At 67.6% G+C, this 20,393-nt stretch overlaps 7 protein-coding genes across 7 annotated transcripts; 3 read left to right on the forward strand and 4 right to left on the reverse strand.

Annotated features, from left to right (window-relative positions):
* Positions 1-1,374: 1,374 nt before the first annotated feature.
* EMIHUDRAFT_450562 (hypothetical protein) lies at positions 1,375-4,708 on the forward strand (the record flags this gene model as incomplete). Its single annotated transcript, XM_005777023.1, has 8 exons — positions 1,375-1,480; positions 1,905-2,273; positions 2,435-2,838; positions 3,453-3,521; positions 3,600-3,671; positions 3,715-3,837; positions 4,064-4,206; positions 4,344-4,708. 8 exons carry the CDS (start codon positions 1,375-1,377, stop codon positions 4,540-4,542), a joined length of 1,485 nt encoding a protein of 494 aa, XP_005777080.1. The 3' UTR covers positions 4,543-4,708.
* A 94-nt stretch (positions 4,709-4,802) lies between these two features.
* EMIHUDRAFT_64886 (hypothetical protein) lies at positions 4,803-5,801 on the reverse strand (the record flags this gene model as incomplete). The annotated part of the gene is made up of 3 exons (XM_005777024.1): positions 4,803-5,036; positions 5,207-5,305; positions 5,376-5,801. Coding segments are annotated over 3 exons (759 nt in total), but the record flags the coding sequence as incomplete, so codon positions are not given.
* A 1,205-nt stretch (positions 5,802-7,006) lies between these two features.
* EMIHUDRAFT_450564 (hypothetical protein) lies at positions 7,007-9,352 on the reverse strand (the record flags this gene model as incomplete). The annotated part of the gene is made up of 7 exons (XM_005777025.1): positions 7,007-7,266; positions 7,393-7,621; positions 7,695-7,747; positions 8,167-8,212; positions 8,338-8,464; positions 8,604-8,661; positions 8,830-9,352. Coding segments are annotated over 7 exons (1,296 nt in total), but the record flags the coding sequence as incomplete, so codon positions are not given.
* A 2,380-nt stretch (positions 9,353-11,732) lies between these two features.
* Positions 11,733-12,278, forward strand: EMIHUDRAFT_206719 (hypothetical protein; the record flags this gene model as incomplete). The annotated part of the gene is made up of 3 exons (XM_005777026.1): positions 11,733-11,860; positions 11,928-12,039; positions 12,129-12,278. The coding sequence occupies 3 exons, from the start codon at positions 11,733-11,735 to the stop codon at positions 12,276-12,278; spliced, it is 390 nt and encodes a 129-aa protein (XP_005777083.1).
* Positions 12,279-12,485: 207 nt separating this feature from the next.
* Positions 12,486-15,614, reverse strand: EMIHUDRAFT_463559 (hypothetical protein; the record flags this gene model as incomplete). Its single annotated transcript, XM_005777027.1, has 5 exons — positions 12,486-12,698; positions 13,203-13,599; positions 14,883-14,945; positions 15,013-15,052; positions 15,113-15,614. 5 exons carry the CDS (start codon positions 15,612-15,614, stop codon positions 12,486-12,488), a joined length of 1,215 nt encoding a protein of 404 aa, XP_005777084.1.
* Positions 15,615-15,756: 142 nt separating this feature from the next.
* On the forward strand, positions 15,757-16,479 carry EMIHUDRAFT_435425 (FKBP-type peptidyl-prolyl cis-trans isomerase). Its single transcript, XM_005777028.1, has one exon. It carries the CDS (start codon positions 15,793-15,795, stop codon positions 16,243-16,245), a length of 453 nt encoding a protein of 150 aa, XP_005777085.1. The 5' UTR covers positions 15,757-15,792; the 3' UTR covers positions 16,246-16,479.
* Positions 16,480-16,576: 97 nt separating this feature from the next.
* EMIHUDRAFT_101059 (hypothetical protein) lies at positions 16,577-19,786 on the reverse strand (the record flags this gene model as incomplete). The annotated part of the gene is made up of 5 exons (XM_005777029.1): positions 16,577-17,590; positions 17,880-18,096; positions 18,810-19,166; positions 19,273-19,459; positions 19,546-19,786. The coding sequence occupies 5 exons, from the start codon at positions 19,784-19,786 to the stop codon at positions 16,577-16,579; spliced, it is 2,016 nt and encodes a 671-aa protein (XP_005777086.1).
* Positions 19,787-20,393: the final 607 nt, after the last annotated feature.

The following is a 20,393-nucleotide window of genomic DNA, read 5'->3' on the forward strand; positions in this document are numbered from 1 at the left end:
CGCGCGGGCGACGGCTGGCGAGCGTCAGAACAAAATGGGATGCGCATGGTGCGGGTAAACCTTGATGTGCCGTCCAGGATGAGCACACGCTGACTGCGCATTCACAGCCTTGTTATTGAGAAGAAAATACGTCCATGGCGCTGTGCGCTGGTCTGTGTGAGAGGTTGAGGTGCGAGCCCTGGAGGCCCTGGGGATGGGGGGAGACTACCCGCGGGCCTAGAAGGCCCGCGCGCAGGGCGTGGGACATTGAGACCGGTCATGAATGAGTGCGCGACACGCATGTTGCGAGCAGCGTTGTTGATGTTCTGCGCGTCGCCACAGACGGCGGCGCGCGAGAGCTGTTGCGAGTGGTGCTGGGCGAAGCCCCGGGCGGGCGCTGCCGGAGGCTGTGCCGTAGTCGGTGCGGTCGACGGCGCTCGGGCTCCCGACCTCTTTGGCGAAGTTGAAGATGATTCTCTTGGTCGGCGGCGCGATGCCGCCCTGACTTTCGACGAGACAAATTTTGACGATTCCGTTCTTGGCACATGGAGCGCGTCGTAGTACTGTCCCTTGTGCTCTTTGACCCAGCCTTTGCCGGTCGCATGGACGAGCGGGCCCTTGTGACTTGTGGCCGCGCTCTTTGCACCCATTCACATCGAGCAAACCGTGGATCGTCAGCTCGACAAAAAATCAACTGGTAATCGTGGAGACTGCGGGAGAGCTGAGGGACGGCAAAGGAGCGCAAATCAAGATGGGCAAGTACAGCGAGCCGCTGCGATCGGGGAAGGGACGAGTGAATGTGAAAGTAGCGCAGACATGCCTCGCGCCCCCGGGGATGGGGGGGCTGCACGACTCACACCAGTTCACACACTTCGCGGGGCGACGGACGGGAAAGGACCGTGAAGAAAAGAGCCGACTCGGCCTTTGCGCAGACAACCCAAGGGAGGGATGGGAGGACGGCACGCCGCCACCACACAGGGATTTTAAGGAGAGGGGTGTGATGCGCTAGCCGTCGCCTAGGCCGTCGCCCACCCTTGGGCGTCCGCCTCTTCCTATCTCTCTTCGCAGTCTCTCGCCGATTCTCGCTGCAACCTTCATGCCACCTCGCGGTCGTCCCACTCTCGTCGTTCTCTCTCTTGTCGCTTCTTCCTCTGTCACGTCGCTCTCCTCTGCCTCGTTCTGCGACGGCGCCGCCGCCTGCCGCTCCCTTGCTCTCGCTGCTTCTCTCGCCTTTCGTCGCAGCTCTGCCCTCCTCGCGGCATATCCTGGCCCCTCGAGTCTATCGAGCTCTCCTCGCGCAAGGACGACTCTTCTGACGCCCACTCGGATCATTTGTCGCCAAGTCATATCGTTGTCAGGTCCACACTCTCTCTTCGAACACTTGTACCTCCACGGATGATGCTGGCGCTGGGGTCCCCTTCGGGTGCATCGTTACAGCTGACGACGGGATTGCTACTGGGTTTCGTCTTCCCCGGCTTCCTTCCGCTCGGCTCTACGCTCGGTACGTTCGGCGTGGCTCACCCTCCATGCCGTGAACAGGCGCTTATCCAAATGTCGCTCGCCTGTCCTTCCCCCCATTCTCATCTGGCAATCTCATCTTATTGTCCCATGGGTGTTTGAGGCTGGCCACAGCCACTTCGCTCCACAGCCGTCCCGCCCGCCACCCCTGCCGTGTGTGTGTGCGATCCCGGCCGGCCTCACCGTCTTTCGACATTGTTCGCACACCCACTCGTGCGCGCTCTGACACATGTGCCCGTACGTCCGTCGGTCCGCTATCTCCCTCTTCTCTGTGTTCTCCGCCGCCTCTCCTCGCACCGATCTATAGTAAGCAATCGCCTCCAGGAGCAAAGGTGCCGACCGAGTCGATTTCTCTTCTCAAGTCTCTGAGCGCTGGCCGCACAGACACATCACGCCGCACAAAACAGGCCTCGGCGTGGTCGGCTCTTCGCCAGCCATGGACAAATCCCTCGTCTCCAAGGCCACTGCCGACTCCGCCGAACCCACGCCGGGCTACATGTTCAACGAGATTGCGCGCATCACACACGCCTCTGTCGACGCGTGTCTGCAGCTGGAAAATTTCCTGCTCAAGCGCCTCAAGAAGGACTCTGTGCACGTCAAGCTCAAGGTGCTGCGCGTCATCAAGCACTGCTGTCAGCACGGCCACGCCACCTTCCGCCGCGAGATGCAGCGGCACACGACCGACATCAAGGAATGCCTGAGTGCGTGCTGCACCGCTTTCCCGCCCGCGAGACTGGCTGCGGGGGACGCGGGCGCGTTGAGCGAGGACCTCCGACGTCCTCATTTTCAGTGTATGTAGCTCTTACGAACATTTTAATGGCCGGTCCTGGCGCCGCGTCAAAATTCTTTTTGCCCGTCGGCCGGCAGTTTCCGCAATTGCTTGCACTTTCCGCAATGTCGAGGCTGCGGACGCTGTCCCGCTGCTCCGGCCGACTAGCGGCTCGGATCGCGGCTGGCGCTGCCGCCTCGGCGCTCGTGAACGCGCGCCGCAGCACGCTCGCCGAGTCGCCCTCCGTCTCCGTCCCCGGCGTCGACGAGCGGCTCCCGCCTCCTGCCAAGCTCGACGACCCCGAGTACAATGCGGCGGTGCTGGAGCGATGGCGCGAGCACGTGCGCCAGGCGCGCGAGGCGTGGCAGCGCAAGGACATGCCGGCGGCCGAGGCGCAGCTCAAGCAGGCGCTCGAGGCCGCGGGCCACTTTGGTGGCTCGTCGGCTCCGATGGCGACCTCGCTGCTCAACATGGCGCAGTTCTACCGGAGAGCGAACCGGCAGGCGGACGCGGAGCCGCTGCTGCTCCGCGCGGCCGACGTTCTCGACCAGACCGCCGGGCCGTACAACAAGGTGGCTCGATGCCGCGAACCCAGCGTCTGCTTGGGCGTGCCCTCTCCCCGACGGTGCCACGCCACTTGCCTGCAGGTGTGCGTTGCGCTGTCGACGCCCCGCGACGTGTCCCTACCAGCGCGACGATTGCCTTCCCGCCGCCCACGCATCCTCTCCTGTCCAGGTGACGGTCATTGCCCTGGTCGACCTCGCCAAGACGCAGCTCGAGCTTGGCAAGGCGGCTCCCTCCTCCCAGCACCCCGAGACGCCACAGCTCGCTCCACAGCTGCCGCTCACTCCCAACCGCTGCCGGTCTCTCCCACAGCCGGGGCTGCCTCCGCCGCCCCGCTCGCCGCGGCTCCCCTCACCACCGCTCTTCCCACGGCGCCGTCCTCGCGGCGGCCTCGCCGAGCAGCTTCCCGCCCATGTAGCTTGCCGCCGTTCACCGCCTGAGGGCGTCGCTCCCTCTTCCCAGGCGGCGAGCGCCGCCGACGGGTTCGAGGACGCGCTCGAGCGGATGCACCAGGCCAGCTCCCCACCGCCCTCCCCGCCACCGAGCCGCCCTCTCTCTCTCTCTCTCTCCCGCGGCGCACGCCGTGGACGGGTCGGTGGCACGTCCGTGACACGTCCGCTAGGCCATCTCCAGCTCGGAGGACGGCCACACAGCGCTGGTGCCGATGCGGCCTGCGGTGCTGCTCCTCGCGGCGCGCCACACCCGCCCGCCGCCGCTCTTGGGGCCTCTCGAGGCGCTTGCTTACTCCGGCCGTCCGCCCCTCCTCTAGGCTCGAGCGCAGCAAAAGATGGGCCAGGAGGGCGAGGCCGAGGCGAGGCCAAAGCCGTGCGGCGGAGCTTCGGTGCGGGCGGCGCCTTTCCACCCGTCCACCAGCACGGTCGTAGGCGCGGCTGCGGCTCGCGGTCGGCTTGCTGTCGGAGCAGTGGGGGCCCGAGTCGCCGCGGCTGATCGTGCCGTATGACGCGCTTGGCAAGCTGTACCGCTCGCAGCTGGGGCGCGAGGCAGAGGTGACCAGAGAGAGAGAGACGGGGAGAGAGGAAGAGCGGGAGGGAGAGAGGGGGGGAGGGGGAGGGAGTTGAATGTGCGTGAGAGGGCAGGCGGAGGTGCCAGAGCCGAGACGCACTCTCGCCACCGCCACCAGAAGAGACCTCCGAGCTTAGGGCTCATCTGCCGCCCACTCTCCGACGCACCCCCCCCCCCGCTCTCACCGGCCGCCCTCACTCCGCCACCCAGGCGAGCGACATGGAGGAGCGGGTCGGTTCTCTGCGCCGCATCCAGGCAGATTTCTCCTCCGGGGGCGGCGCAGCGCTGCGTCAGAAGCTCTCGGCGGGCGGCGCGGTGCTTTACGGAGCGGGCAAGTGCGCCGAGACGCGCAGGCCGCCGCGAGAGAGTAGCCGAGGTATAGCCGAGGTGTAGCCGAGGTATAGCCAGGCGTAGCCCAGACGCGAAGGCCGACGTGCAACGCGAGGCGAGGCGACGGACGGACGCGTCCCCGATGTCTCGCCGACCTTAGGCAGCTGATCGAGGCGCAGGGCCTCGAAGGGAGCTTCAAATACGTCGATTGCGCGGCCAACGCGCAGGTGGGCGAGTTTTGCAAGTCGCAGGGGGTCGACACGCACCCGACGTGGGTCATCCACGGGAGGAGGCTCAACGGCTTCCTGCCGAGGGAGGGGCTCGCGCAGGCGTGCGACCACCTTCTAGACCACGAGTAGGCCGGGCCGAGCCCGAGGCCGGGGTGAGGGTGCACGGAGACTCTGATATGTCGGGCGGCTCCCCCGTCCTTGCCCAGCCTTGCAGCTGGCGCGCGAGGGGGTCGTTTGTCGCTCTAACACAGGAATCGACGTATTTTGTTACTCTATATGGGATATCACGAATCGCTTCAGCCTCCGCGCTCTATCCGGTCACCAGTGTTCATTGAAACCGCAATAAAACCAGAAATATCCACGTGTGTGTGTGTGTGTCACTGCTCTCGTCACTGATGGTGTCTTCGGCCCCGCGCCTGCCGGCCCTGCGCCTGGAGGAAAGCGGCGTCAAAGTGGCGCGCCGCCACTCTACCGGCCTGTAGGTCCTCCCGCAACGCAAACATGGCCGCCTCGCGGCAGAGGTCCGCCAACTCAGCGCCCGTCCACCCCGCGGCCGCGTCGGCGACTGCGTCGAGCCGCACGTCGGACGAGAGCGGCACCGACCGCGTGTGCACCGCCAGCACCTATTCTCGGGAGCAACCGCAAGTCGCTCTCGGGGGATTCACCAGTTGCGACTCGCGCACGCCCCGCCGGCAGTGCCTGCCGACGGCCGGTGGCGTCGGGCGGCGGCACGTGCAGCACCTACTCCACAATCGCCACCCCAGCGCCGTGAGGTCGAAGGCGGCGCGGGCACCCGGCGCCGTCGCTGCACTGTTGCCTCGTCGAAGCGGCCCGGGCGCAGGAGCGCAGCGTCGAGCATGTCGAGCCGGTTAGTGGCGCCCAGCAGCACCACCTAATCGAGCGGATACTGGCGTGCAACTCGGCTGTGTCTCGGCTGTCTCCCAGCTGACTCTCGGCGCCACCTGATTGAGCGGCTCGACACCGTCCATCTCGTTGAGCAGCGTCGACAGCACGCGCAGCTGCACAGAGTCGCCCCCGCCGCCGCCCGCCCCGTCGCGCTTGCCCACGAGCGCGTCGATCTCGTCCAGGAAGAGGAGGGAGGGCGCCGTGGCGCGGCCCAGGTCGAAGAAGGCGCGGATCGCGCGCTCCGCCTCGCCCACGAACGGCGAGTAGATCTCCGCGCCGGAGAGGTAGTGGAAGGAGGCGCGTGTGGTCCCGGCGACGGCCCGCACGATGGTCGTCTTCGAGCAGCCGGGCGGGCCGTGCAGCAACACGCCGCGCGCCGGCGTGAGGCCCAGCCGGGCGAGGGCCTCGGGGTGCTCGAGCGGCCGCGTGACGGCGCGTGTGAGTCGCTCGACCAGATGCGGCAGCCCGCCCACGTCCGACCAGCCCAGGCGCTCCAGCCCGCGGCCTGACGATCGCTGGGGCCGCAGCGGCGAAGCGCACACGTTGCCGAGCGCGCGCCGCCAGTCGGCGGCCAACGGCCGGAACGCGCCGGAGGAGCGCGGAAGCGGTGCGGCGGGCTGCGCCGCGGAGCAGCGGCGGGCGGCGATCGCCAGCGCCTCGCGCCGCAGAGCGATGAGGTCGGCGGCGGTGAAGCCCGCGGTGGCTCGGGTCAAATCGTCAAGGAGCGCCGCGTCCGTCGCGCCAGCGGAAGGCCCGCCGCCTGCGGGCAGCCACTGCCGGAGCGTCTCTTGCCGGTGGCTCGAGGTCGGAGGCTCGAGGGGGACCTACTCGACAGACCAGCCACTCGACAGACTAGCCACTCGACAGACCAGCCATGAGAGGGACTCGGCACGCACAGCACTCGACTCACAGCGCCTCCCATCCAGCCTCGGCCACCTCCAGCCACCCATCCGCCATCCCTCGGCTACATCTCGGCTACACCTCGGCAATCTCCACTTATCATCTCGACTGCACCTCGGCTACAACTCATCTCGGCAACATCTCGGCAACATCTCGGCTACATCTCAACCTCCCACTCCAGCCGCCCCGGCCGCCGGAGCGCTGCGTCCACTGCCGCGGCCCGATTGGTCGCCGCGACGACAATCACGCGGCTCCAACCCTCGCCGACTGCGCCGCCGCCCGAGCTGCCATCTGCGCCGCCACCCGCGCCACTATCCGCGCCGCCACCCACCGGCCCGCCGCTGTCGCTTCCGCGCCTCCCCTTGCTGCTCCTCGCACTCGCGGAGCCGGGCCTGACAACTGTCGCAGCCGCGCGAGCTGGCCCGGGGGAAACGGCGCCGGTCACGGCCCCAGCCGCCCTCCCGACAGGACCGGGAGAGGAGGCAGCGACGCCAAACCCCGCCACTCCGGCAGCACTCCCGAAGCCGCCCGGCTTGGAGGAAGCGACGCCAAACCCCGCCGCTCCGGCAGCACTCCCGAAGCCGCCCGGCTTGGAGGAAGCGGCGCCAAACCCCACAACTGGTGCAACGCTCCCGAAACCTCTTGGCTTGGACGGAGCGGCACCAAAGCCCGCAGCCCCAGCGGTACCCCCGAAGCCGCCCGGCTTGGAGGGAGCGCCGCCACCAAACCCAGCCGCTCCACCACTCCCACAGCTGCCCGACGATGGAGCGGCGGCAATCCCCACCCCCCTTGACCCGATCGCAGCAGACCCTGCCGCCGCCCCCGGCCAAGCAGCCTCCGCCGGGCCGCTACTGCTGCTGCCGCCGCTGCGGCGCCTCGCGCCTCCCCTTGCGGTGGCGGCTGCGGGTCCGGCGGCGGCGGCCGCACGGGCTGCGGTGGCCGGCTGCGGAAGCTCGGTCGGCCGGAGCTTGAGCGGCGGCTCCTCGGGCCGCGCGTCAAGCAGATAGGCCATGGCGGCCACACATCGCGCCTGCTCGGCAGTCGTGCCTGCGACGGGGGAAGGGGCGGACGCGCCGGTGGCCCATCGGTGGCCGCGTGATTGTCTCTTGGGCGGCTGGTGTGGTGCAAGGCAGCTGCCGAGAGGCGCAAGCGTGGTGCGGAACGGTCGCGCGCCTGGAGCGCCGCGCGACGGGCAGAGCGTGTCCAGCTCGTCAACGAAGGCGATTGCGGGAACGCAAACGCCCGCGGCCTTGGACGCGGCCGCCGAATCGGCCGCCGCGGATGCGAAGAGGCCCCTCAGCCGCTCCGACGCGTCGGCGGCCCCGCCGGTGGCGGAAGAGGCAGGCGCTGCAGCAGAGGGCGACTCGTACACGCGGAGGGGGAGCTGGAAGGCGCGCGCGACCTACAGGAAAGTTCCTAGAAGCTTCCGAGAGGACTCGAGAAGCTCCTTGTGAGCTGGCAGGGCGCCGCGGTACCCGCTCGACAAGGCTCGTCTTGCCGCAGCCGGGAGGACCGTACAGAAGCAGGCCTACGCGTGGCGGGCGGCAGTCTCGTGCGGCGCCAGACTTCCTGCGGGCTGCTGAGGGGAGGGACGGGGCGGCGGGGAGGGACGGGCGCCGGACGGCGGCGCGAGCCGGCGCGCGCGCAAATGCGGCGCGTGTACGGTGGACAGCGCCACCATCGCGGCGAGCGTGCGGTACGCCTGCACCTGCCCCGGCAAGACCGCCGCCGGAGGCTGCTCTTTCGCGGCAGCGGCGCCAGAGGGTGTGCCGCCCCTCTGGGGGGTGGCGATGGCGAGACCGGCGCACGAGGCTGTGACGGCTGCAAGGGCGCTGTCCTCGGCAGCGCCAGCGGCGGGGGTGGGAGCGGCAGGAGCAACTGCGGCACTGCTGGTGGTGGCGGCGGCGGCGGCGGCGGCAGCGGCGGCCGCAGGCCCGGCTGGCGCACCCCTCTCGAGTGGCAGCGGCAAGTACAGGGAGGCGGGCGGGAGCGCCTACACACGCGCGGTCGAGGAGTGGTTGTCGGTGGTGGCCAGCCAGCGCGCCATCGCCTCAGGGCGGCGGAGCGTGCCGTCCACGCCTCGCATGCGCCGCTTCCGGCGGCGGAAGGCGGCGGCACGTGCACCGCCGTCGCCCCCGTGACGAGGACGGCGGGAGCACCTGCAGGGGCGACGCGCCGCACCGAGAGGGAGAGGGAGGCCCCCCCCTCCCGCAGAGTGAGTCGGCAGCCGCGCCGCACCAACCGCCTGAGGGGTTGGCGGCAGTGGGCTCGGGGCCAGTAGGCTTGGGCCAGAGGGCTTTGGGACGGGTGAGGGTCGAGGCGTGGGGCGAGGCGTGGGGCGGAGGGGCGAGGAGTGCGGCTGGGACCAGGGCCGAGGGCCGCACCCGAGCAGCGCGTTGCAGACGCGTAGGCGGAGGAGCGCCGTCGATCCGCCCAACGAGCCTGCGCCGCCGCCGCCGCCATCTCGCACAGCGGCAACGTCGAGCCAGAGATCCTCGGCGGCCGGCGGGCCGCCTCCGCCCGCCGCGTTCGCGCCTCCGACCGCCCTGCAGAGCCGGACCCGGGGACACGCGGATGCCGCAGCTCCTGCGGTGGAGGGGCAGCCCTCACTCTCGCTCAGCGCCGCACGGAGCGCCGAGACGTCGAACGATGGGTCGTCCGGTGCTGCGCTGCCCGCCGCCCCGCTCGCCGGCTCCGGCGAGGCGATCGCCAGCGGCAGTCGAGCTGAAGAGACAGCGGCGGTAGCGGTGGCACTGGGGCTGGACTCGCCGCCCAGGTCGGTCGCTGCGCCAGAGCCTGGCGCCGGAGGGGTGCACTCCATGGACAAATCTGCTGCCACCGCAACATCGCCGCCACCTGCCTCGTCGCTCGTCCCGCAGCGTCCACCCCACGGCGCAGCGGTGCAGAGGTACCCGGTGTCGCCGAGTAAATCGACGTGTAGCGCGTCGCCGTACCGAGCGCCGAGAGCGTGCAGCTGCCTGGGGGATAGGCGGCAGACGCCGGTGCCGCGGTCAAGCGGGAGCGGCGGACGCAGCGGCGCCGAGACCACCGGCGACGCCGGTGGAGCTCCTCGACGCGGTGTCCCGGTGCCTAGGCTCTTCCGGCGGCTGCGTGAGCCTGGCGTGTCCGCCATCCTGCGTGAAGCGACTGGTCGGACGAAGCGGCCGGATTTTTCTTTTCCTCATTCTCGCGTTCCGCTCGAAGTCACTTCCAGTGTGTCAGAACCGCCGATGGCGGACACGCCAGGCTCACGCAGCCGCCGGAAGAGCCTCGCGACAGGAGACGGCTCGAGCGACACACACACACACACACACACACACACGCACACACACACACACACACACACACACACACACACAAACACGACCTTGATCGTAAAAAAGAAATCAGCGTTAATTGTTGCGCCAAGGCACCACAGCCCGAGCAGCCGCGAGGAGCAGATAAGCCTCTCTCAGGATCACAGACACCCCTCTCAGGATCACAGCACCGGCGGGGGCGCGCCTCAGGATCAAGCACCCACGGCAGGGTCTGTGTGGGGATCAGCAGACCTTGAGGGGGCGCGCTGAGGATCATAGGCCTGAGAGGGGTGCTTAAAACGGACATCCCAAGCTAGGGCTGGGTCGAGGACAGACACGTCCCCACCTTTGCAGGATTTTGCAAAAGCGAGGGCGAGGGCGCATCGCGGCGCGGAGAAGGGCTGGGCACAGGCTGTCCCCACTCGTGGGGATCTCTCTCGCATAGGATACGCACTCGGCGGCACGAGGGCAAGGCTGGGCGTCCTATTTGTGCTCCCCCCCGGATCCCTGGCTCATCGCAGTCAGCTTCGTTTTGTTTTTTTGAGAGGAGTCGCCGGGGCCTGCCTTCGAGCCGTCTTTTTACCAGGTTGCAACCCTAGTTTCGCACTGTGCTGTGAACGCTGCTGGTTGGCGTCGGTTGCGCAGCACCCCGTCCCCATCCAGGTTGTTGGTTGCTGCCCCAGGTCCCGCACCATGTAGGTGCAATGCCCCGTTCTCTGGAACTGGATCATGCTTGTTCGGGTACGTGGTTCGCCCGTCCCTGTGTCCCGTGCACGTCGCCCGTCGGCAAAGCCGACGACCTAGGTGCAATGCACGCCGCTGGTTGTGGGGAGGACGTGCCGCTCGATGCTGCGGGCGGCGTTGACGTTCACAGCCGTTCACGAATTTGGTTGGCCCCAGCTCTTCGGCTCGCTCCGCTCGCCGGTGAGTTGGTTGGTTGCTGGCAGCACCCCAGCACCTGGGTGTCCTGAGAGCTGTTGGTTGCCGCTCGCAACACAGCAGAGTGCGAAACAGGGTTGCAACTAAAAAGACGGCGCAGTGAGGGTCGTCGCCCTTGAGGGACGTCGCCCTTGAGGGACGTCGCCCGGGAGGGACGTCGCCTGTGAGGGACGTCGCCCGTGAGGGATCTCGCCCGGGAGGGACGTCGCCCGGGAGGGACGTCGCCCGTGAGGGATCTCGCCTCAGGGACGTCGCCCGTGAGGGACGTCGCCCGTGAGGGACGTGAGGGATCTCGCCCGTAAGCGATGTCGCCCGTGAGGGATGTCGCCCAGTTGTGATGCAGCGAGAGTCCAAGATCTAGATGTCAGCAACTGAGCCTGTCAGGGTGTGACAGTAGAATTGTACGACTAAACTTTGCTGGCTCACACACATAATGAACAAAACATGACTGACTGAATCTCACACATAATGAACAAAACATGACTCACTGAATCTCGGCACTAAACATATTGAACAAAGACAGGCTGCACTAAGGCAGGAGCGCGAGCGGATTGTGTTCGTAGCGCCGGAGCGCCCGCCCCAAAATGCACTGCGTGCGGTCGTCGAAGTCGTTGGTGAATTCACGAGCCCTGTTCTGGGTCCTCCTCGCGGCGGGTGGTGTAGTAGAACATCTTGATGCCGGCCACGCGCCGATCGTGAAAAGGAACTCGAAGTCGTAGGTGCTAGTGTACTTCTTCAGGCGGTAGTACAGGAGCAGAATGGAGGAGCGCAGGTGGCGGGCCCACTGCTCGGTGGTCCAGGTCTGCGCACGACCGCCCCTTCTGGGTCGCTCAACACCGCCAAGAGCTCCGAGGGGCGAGGGAAAGAGAGGGCGTACTGCGTCAGGTCCAAATCACCAGCGCACGCAACGTTCTCCGCGAGGGGTTGCGCAACGCGCCGCTCCTTTAGACATGCCTTCCCTGTAACGCCCTCCGCTCGCTCCCTCACCCTTTGTGTCCTTTCTTTGTTCATTAGTGCCAGTGCGCCTTAGTCCTGTCCCAGTGTCGTGCGAGGGAGTTCTGCTGTGATCCTTTGTTCAGTACGCGAGCCGACTCATGAGTTGTGTGTTCACTAGCGATTTTGTTTGGAGCGTGCTTTTGCCGTTTGTTTGCAGGAGCGAGTTCTTTTAGATTGGTGTTCCGAGGGGGGGCGGCTCGCTGTCGCTCGCTCATTCCAAAAGCAACAGTGGCACGGACGTTCCCCGGCTTGCTTGCAGCAGTCGCCTTCGGCCCCACAAAAATGGATAGCGTCTCCGTCGCTGCTCGCGCGGAAGCGCTGCTGCAGCACGCCACTCTCTCGGAGCTCGGTGCCTCCACGTTGCACCTTCACAGCGCCCACGAGAAGGCGACGCGGCTGGGCGTGACCATGTCTCGCTGCAGTCGCAGAGGATCAAGGCCTCGTCCCATCCGTGTCACCGCGCTACCGGCCGCATAGGTCCTCTGAGCACGGCGTGGGCACGACGGTCTGTGCAGTCGAGCGGGGCAGCCGGGCTGAGCGGGCAGGGCTCATCGTGGGCGACCGGATCACCCGCGTGAGCGGCGTGCGAGTCGATAGTGCCGTGGACGTCAAGGATCCAACCGGCGCTCAAGCGGCGCTCCGAGAGCTTCCCAGACGCCTCCCGTGTCCCGTCCGCAGGACCGCATCAACGAACTCGCGGCGCGCCGTGAGCCGCTCGATCTGGAGGTGATTCGTGCTCGCCGGGTGCGGCAGGTGCCATTCTCAAGCCACATTGAGCGGCGCGTGGAGGACGCACATTACGCGCCGTGCACACGAGAGGCGGGATGAGGGCAGCGGCGGCAGCGCATCTCGTGCGGCTGGCCCGTGTGTATTGACCTAAATTGTGTATATATCCGCTCTCTCCGTGCCGTTTATCGTATTTAAAATTCGGCACTCGGCGCACCTCGCTGTCACACGAGGGGCCTCGAACTTCGCGCTACAGCACTTATCAGCTGGGGAGAAGGGGTTTCTCAGGGCTAGGGCCTCGAGAGGTTTTCAGGTGGAGAAGTTGCCTCGTGAGTGGAGCAGCGCCTGTGCGTGCACCTCGGCCGTGGCCTGAAGCACCTCGTGCACTTGCCTGCACCCCTGCGCCGCCGTGTGCAGCACCTCGTCCAGGCTCGCCAGCGGGATCCGCGCCTCGAGCTGCACGAGAGAGAGAGCGCCCGAGCGCGGCAGCAGCGCGACGACAGCCTCCGGGCAACCGCCGCCCTGGGGGGGGGGGGGGGGGCCTGGGCCCCATGGGGGGGGGGGAAACCAACACGCTCGGCACAACGCGGAGGAGGGGGGGCCCCCGGTCTCTCCATGCCCATGTCCCTCCCCGCGGGGTCTGGGGGGGGCCTCCCGCCCCCTGCCCGTTGAAATCCACAAGGCAAGCGCCCCCCCCGAGGCCGGGGGAACACCCCCAAAAAAACCCCTCCATCGGGATGCCTACAAAAAGGCTTTGAGGAGGTTCACAAAAACTTTCCCTGGGAAAAACGCCCTCCCTCCGTCGGGATGCCCGCGTCAAAAAAACCGAGGCTGGTCCCGTTTAAAAGGGCCGCCCGGGCGTCCCCCTCGGCCTGGGTGGGGGAAAAAGGGGCCATTTTGGGTTCTATGGCCCCCCCCCCCCCCCCCCCCCCTCCCACACAGCGGCGAGGCTGGTCTTGGGCTGCACGGGCAGTGGCTTGATCCATTTGAGTCTCTGTCGCTCACGCATCTCGCGCAGCCGCTGACCTGCAGCAGCGAGATGGCGATGTCGATCTGCGCACGCGGGTAGAGCTGCACCTGAACGATCTTCTCGAAGACCTGCCGCACGCACAGCGCGATCTCGGCCGCGTTCCGGTCGCCACGGCCCTGCGGCCGGTGCTGGCCGCCCGCAAACGGTAGCGCCGTAAACTCGCACGTCAGCAGCGCGGCGTCGTGGGACGCCTTGGCGCGCCTCGCCACCTCCCGCGGGCCGCTCACCCGTACGAGCACCTTGGTGCTGCCCTGCTCCAGGTATGCCGAGCCGTCCGCGCGCAGCGCACCCATGCGGCATCGTATCCGGCGCACCTCGCCCGCCCGGCGTCCGTCCACACGCAGCCCCTCCGGCGAGATGAACTCGTTGGCCGGACCCCCTTTCATCGTGCTCCTGTGCGGTGCCCGGTAGTCCGAGGCAAATGGCTCAGAAGAGCTTCAGAGCAGCGCAACAGCAGCAGAAGCGGAGCGGAGCCAGCAGCTCCAACCAAACCGAGAAAAACAATTTGGTTTTTTGTTTTTTCTTTTTGGAATTCTCGGCGCGGGGGCCCCAATGAAACAGTCGCCACTCCGCAGCACGGCAGAGGCGCCGTGGTCTCGCCCCCCCTCCCGCGTGGCCATCGCAACGCCTGCACGGCCTGACGCGACGCTCCATGTGATTGCTCCCGACGCCTTCGAGGCTGTAACGCGGCGGCGGGCTGGCGCCCTCGATGCTGCAACGCGGCGGCGGGACAATGGCGGGAGCAGTGGGACAGCTTCCCCTGCTCTGTCAGAGAGGCAGCAGCGGCACAAGAGCGGGAGGGCGGTCGGCGAGGGAGCGGGCACCATGCTGGCGTGGGAGGCGGAGAGGGGGCGGCTCCGCCTTGGCGCGGCGATCGAGAATCCCCGGAGGCCATCACCCCCGCGGCGACCCCCAAGGCCAGTAAAAGCTATTCGAGCGGCGCCATCTGCCTCGGACCGCCGGGCCATCGAGGCGTCGCGCCCGAGCAGCAGAGCACCGTACAGCCATCGCGTCACCGGGACGGCCCTTCCTCGGCCCGGCGACATTTTGGTCCGGGCTCAGTCTGCGCAGTGGCTCAGGACGACGCCCGCTCTTCTCGGCAGCGGCGGCGGTGGGACGCAGGTGCTGCGTCGCGCGTCTAGTTCTGCCTTGTTCGTTGGCTGGTCAGGCGGAGCCACTATGGCGACAGAGCGAGGCCGTAGACAACTGCCACCTTCTTGCCTAGAGGACTTGCGCGTGGACTTGCACTTGGCACCTGCGACTCTGCACCCGTGCGCACACCGACAGCGACGAATCTAAGGCCTGTGAACTGTTTGCATGTACACCTGCATGATTGTTTCCCATACGGCGCTGTCGGACGTACGTGCGCGGCGCGGGGCGAGCCGGGGCGCGGGGGTCCGGGGTGCGGGTCCCGCGTCCGCGTCCGGGGACCGGGGTGAATCACCGCCGTGTGCTCTCCACATGACCCTAAGGCTGCATACTCTCTGTGCATCTCGTGTCTCCTTTTTTGGTAACAGGCAACTGGTATCGTCATCTTGTGCTTCGCTGTTGTGTGTTTTTTACGTAAAACCGCGAGACGACAGATCGTCTCTCAGAGATCGTCAGCGGATCCGAGACGTGTCGTGCGAGAATAGTTTCGGCGGCTGGTCGCCGGAGAAACGTCCTAGCCTGTCCACCGCTGCTGGCCGTACCGCCGGTCTCTCGCCGCGCTCTCGGCGCCCCAGTGCTTGACGGCGCACCTACACGGGTCCATGACCTAGTCCACGACAGCGTCTAGCATGCTGTCGTGCCAAATTGACAGCGAACCTATCGCGGGCGAAGGCCAGAGCCGCATCCGCGTCGCCGCCTGTTCACGGAGAGGTATTCTGAGGTGTGGGTCGAGCCTCGAGTGCCGCGTCCGTGCCACAAGCGCCAATAAACGTGGGCTGAGGAGGCTTGAGGAAACGAATGACGACTTGTGCCGCGGCTCGCACGAGGGGCGATCTGATGAGGTAGGCGATGCACTGCAGCTGCGCGTCGAGCGGCGCAGCCTGCTCGCGCGCCCAGTCGACTCCCAGCCCTAGCTGCTTCCGCGACAGCGTCGGCAGCGTGATTGCTCGCATGTCGTAGAGCACCGAGAATGGACGCCGCCGTCGCAGCACCTTGGAGACGAAGGCGAGAGCGCCGATGACGTCGTCATCCGTCGCAGCCGAGCGCTCTGCGGTCACCACGAGGCGGGGAAGGGGCAGGTCTGCGTCTCGCTCGTACGACAGGGTTGCAAAGCCGGCGTTCAGTGGGCCGAGGACAGGCCGGCCTCCCGCAGCGCCGCTCGATACGTCATGTGTGCACCAACTCGACACGTAGCTGGAGGCTGCGACAAGAGCCGCGGCGGCAGCAGCCTGAGCCCACGGACGAGTGCGCCAGGCCATAGCCCCGGTTGTTTGTTAGATGATGTACGCTGGAGCCCTCAGCCGATTTGGCCTTGCGTTATTGGAAGCGGAATGAAAAAACAAACTCCTTGCCCAATGAGAAAGGCTAACGAAAAAAGAAAATCGGCCATTCTGCCACCTCAGCGCGCCGACAAGCCCGGCGTGTCCTTCCATCATCATGTTGGCCGCCCTGCTCGCCCTCGCTGCCGCTGCGACGACGCCCGAGGGCCTCGCGTGGCTCGATGAGAACAAGAACAAAGCTGGGGTTGTCGTTCTGCCCTCCGGCCTCCAATACAAGGTGCTCAAGGAGGCACCTGCTGGCGCCAAGTCGCCGCTGGTCGGAACGCCCTGCTCGTGCCACTACCGGGGCACGCTGATCGATGGGACAGAGTTTGACTCGTCGTACAAGCGCGGCCAGCCGACCACCTTTGCGCCCAACCAGGTCATCAAGGGCTGGACCGAGGCGATGCAGCTGATGGGTGAAGGCGACAAGTGGGAGCTCTACGTGCCATCAGAGCTCGCGTACGGCGACCGGCAGCGCGGGCAGCACATCACGCCCGGCGCGGTCCTTGTCTTCGAGATCGAGATCCTCGAGGTCAAGGGCGATTCCAAGCCGAAGGCGGCAGCCTGAGGGAAAACACACGCAGGCTGCCCCGAGCTTCGCTGGAGCCGTAGGCGGCAGTCCAGATCTCTGGGTCACGAATCCCCGTCCTCGGAGCGTCGCGTGCCTTCCGAACCATGGCACCGGCGGGATAAATATACGTTTTGCTGGCCCCCACCCGGCTCGCGGTTGGGGGTTGGCCGGGACCGGTTGGCTGCGGGTCCCGCCGGGTTTTTTAAATACATCTCGGTTAGTGGGCGTCACACCCACAAAGAAAATCACAAAGAACCCTTCACAATGATCGCACGGGCGGGGACCTGTTCCTTTTATCAAAATCTCCTAGTAGACGTGTGCGTTTTATTTATTTATTTTGGGGTGGCGGGTCGCACAGCATGGCGTCCCACGTGGCGCGGATGCACTCACGGCCGCCGCGGCCGTCGGCGCACGAGCCCTCTGCCGGTCGTCTCCGCCACCACTCGCGCAACAGCTGCTGCTGCCACAACGCGCTTGGGAGCGCCTCACCGGCCCTCGCAGCATCGGCAGCACTGCCCTCGGCCGCCTCGAGCTTCGCCGCCTCTGAGCCCGCCGAGGTTTCGGCGTCGCGCTCCTCCGCCGCCCCCACCGCGTCGGCCACGCGCGCCGCTCGCTCGACCGCGGCGCTCCACTCCGCGTCCTCGCTTGGCGCTAGCGGAGCGAAACCGCCCGCGCGTCGCACCTCGGCCGCCGACCTCCAGATCTCGCCAATCTCGCCCCAGAGCGGGCAGGCCAAGCAGCCGCCCAGCCGCCAGCGGCGACGGCATGACGCCCCCGCGCCATCTTCGCCGGCCGCCGGGCGGAGGGCGAGGGGCGGCGCCCGCCCGCCGTTTTCGAGGTAGAGCCGGGCGAGCAGCGCCTCCGGGGGAGGGGTCGCGCCGCCCTCCGCCTCTGGGAGCACGTCGGCGAGCCTAGAGAATGCCACACACCAACGTCTGCTGCTGTTGAGTACAGCAGAAGACCGTGTCGCCTCGAGCGGCAGGTGGAAGACGGGGGTGTGATTCGGCCGCATCTGGGTACGCGGCCGCAGCATGTCGCGCAGCATCGCACGCTTCGTCGGCAGGTCTCGCTCCGGCCCTGGCGTCCCCGCCGCCTCCTCGGTCGCGAGCGAGGGGGAGGCGTTCATCTCCATGAGCCAGACGTTCAGCTCGCTGTCGAGCATCAGGTCCACTCCGACCAACTCGAACTGCCCCGCCCACTGCGACGAGTACCGCAGCCCATGCGAGTTCAGCCCCGCCGCCGCCGCCGCCGCCAGCCGCGGCGCCGCCGCCGCCCACGTCAACAGCACGACCCTCTCGATGGCGCGGTGCAGCGCGGCGGGGTCGCGCCCGTGCACGCGCGCCTGTGGAAGTGTCGCAGACGCGTCGCCGACAAGCCGCTGGCGTGCCGCTGGCGCGCCGTGGGCGCGTGGTGGGGCAGGCGGCCGGTGGCGCAGGCAGCGCCGGAGGGCTGTGAGTGCCGGAAGTGCGCGGCGTCGAGCGGCGTTGAAGGGAGGGGAGACTCGGAAAGTGTCTCGGAAGTCTCGGAAGCGTCTCGCGCGCCGCAAACGCGAGCAGCGCGCTGAGCCGCCACCGGCGCGCGAGCGGCGGCAGCCGGAGGCCCAGCGCGAGCGCCGCCGCCTCCTCGGCCACCGACCCCTCATACGAGCTGCCGCCGCCAGTGCTCCGCCGCTCGGTGCTCGTCGCCGCGCGCGCAACCGCGGCCGCCGCCGCTGCTGCGGGGCCGACGCCGCGCTTGTTGACGGCGGCGTTGGTGAGGATGGCGAGCCGCTCGGTCGAGTCGCTCTCGTACTCGTCCGTCGCGAAGAGGGCGAAGCCCTCGGTGTACAAGTAGACGCGCAGCGGTCGGCTGCGGGAGGGAAGCGGCGGTGAGGGCGGTGAGGCTGGCGGCGGTAAGGGCGGCCGGCTGCGGGGAGGGAGGGCGGCGATGAGCGATGCGGGTGGCGGCGGCAAGGACGGCGGCGGCTTGGGCGGCAGGGCTAGGCGATGATCGCTATGTGAGGTCCGCCACGCGCGAGGGCAGCAGCCGCGAGGGGGGGTAGGGAGGGGGGTCGGTGGGGGCCTGCCTGCAGGTGAGCAGCGAGTAGAGGCGAAGAGAGAGCTGAACAGCCAAGTGGAAAGGGGACGGCTCGAGGGTGTGAGAGGCGGCGGCGAGCAAGGGTGGCGAGATGCAGCGGGGGCGTGGGATGGGGCGGGCGGAAAGAGGCGGTGGGGAGAGGGAGGTGAGGGGAGGGGAGGGTGGCAGCAGTGCGCCTTTCGGCCGCCGACGAGAAAAGCGGCGTCGACGTAGCGTTGCACGACGGCGTCCGGGTGCAGTGCGAGGAGAGCCCGCGCGTCGGAGCTCGCATTGAGCAGCTCCGCGGTGGTGGCGAGAGACACGCCCTAGGGTGGGCGACAGCCGGGTGGGTCGGCGGGTGTGGCGTCGGTCAGCAGACTAGTGTCAGCAGTGGGAGGAGGAGGAGGGTCGGGCAAGCGAGGCTGGGGACGGGAGAAGGGCGTCGTTGGGTCGTCCGGGAGGGCTCAGCGAGGCGCTCCCAGCCCTCTAGCCGCGTGCGTGGGGACGGGAAGCCGGAGGCGTCCACCTTGCCACGGTGGACGGCACGCTTGATCAGCCAGCGGCGCGGCGGCAGCAAAGCTCCCTCCGCTGGGCCGAGCAGCGCGCGCCAGTCGGGCCGGTGGCTGAACTCTCGCCACACGTACGACTCAGGCAGCAACCCGCTGCCGCCGCCGCCGCCGCTGCCGTCCCCGTCCCCATCCGCATGGCTCCGCAGCAGCGGCAGAACTGCGGCGGCCCTGGCGGCTTGGATGGTCTCCACGAGCCGCACCTTGTTTGCGATCGAGTAGACCCCCCAGCACCGCGAGACACGCTGGTGCGGGCTGAGCCGCCAGCGGCGCCAGTCAGGCGCACCACGCGAGTACCTGCCCGGCACACGCGGCGTGGACGCGGCGAGCAGAGTGGAGGCGAAGGCGTGCGCGGACAGAGGAGAGAGGTTGAGCGATGAGAGAGCGGGAAGTGTCTCCGAACCAGTTTGGCGCAATGACCACGTCTGGCAGCGCCGCGCCGCCCGCGCCGCGCAGAAGTGCGTCGGCGACACGCTGTGACGCTGCCCGCGCCAAGGCCAGGTCGCTGCCACGCTCGTCGAGCTCGCGCATCCCGGCAGCGCGCATTAGCGGCTGCATTTGGGTGAGCGCGTTCCATGCCATGGAGCGCCCTGTGGACATGTCAGAAACCGGACGATGGAGGCCGGGAGTGCATGCCGGTGAGTGGCAAGCGAAGTGTCTTGGAAGTGCCTCTCACCGCGCTTTGCTCGGTAGCCGTTGAAGAAGCTGGACGGGCGGCCGCCGGCGCAGTGCTCGCGCCAGAGCGTCAGCGACCAGCCTGCGGTGGCGCCGGCGTCGCAAGGCGGAAGAGCTGGCTGTCTGGGTGTCGGCTGGACGAGTGTGTGCTGCCACAGCACGACAGCGGCTACACCGCTCAGGCAAACCGCAGCCCCGACGACCAGCAAAAGGAGACCGTGGAGGGAGAGACACCGCCTCATTGGTCGTGTACAAGCGGCGCCCAGGTGGCGGAAGCAGTGGAGTACAAAAAAATTCTTTTTTTGGCATGGAGACGCGAAGCCACAGGTGCGCCCTCGGGCTTGCCCGCCTCCGGCTCGGCGACGGTGCAGCTCTCACGCCTTCTCGACCACGCGATCGAACGCCGGGACTGGTCGCCCCGCCGCGGATCCAAGTTTCATCGGAGGACGCCGCACAAAAGGCGCGCGGCAAGGCTTTGGCGTGTCGTTCGTTCGTTCGTTCGTTTGTTGCACTTGCACGTGCACGCACGCGCGCGTACGCGCGCACGCGTTCGCTCACGCGAAGGCGCGAAGCGCCGACCTGTCCTCGAACCTGCCAAAAGTGGCCGCTCGAAAGAGCTGCGTGCAGCTCCTGCCGCCACACATGGGCGATACTGTGCCTCTGCTGAAACCACACCCTATATACGAGGGAATACTAGGTACGCTTTACGCCCATCGCCGCGCGGCGGCGACGAGACGAACCAGCTCGCACTCGACTCCACCTCGAACAGGTATGCCTCCCTGGTAGGAGTAGACCATTACCAGTCTGACTGGTACCAACGCCCTCAGAGAGGCACCACTTCTCGGGGAG

Source organism: Emiliania huxleyi (assembly GCF_000372725.1).
Source record: "Emiliania huxleyi CCMP1516 unplaced genomic scaffold EMIHUscaffold_27, whole genome shotgun sequence".
Taxonomy (NCBI): Eukaryota; Haptophyta; order Isochrysidales; family Noelaerhabdaceae; genus Emiliania; species Emiliania huxleyi.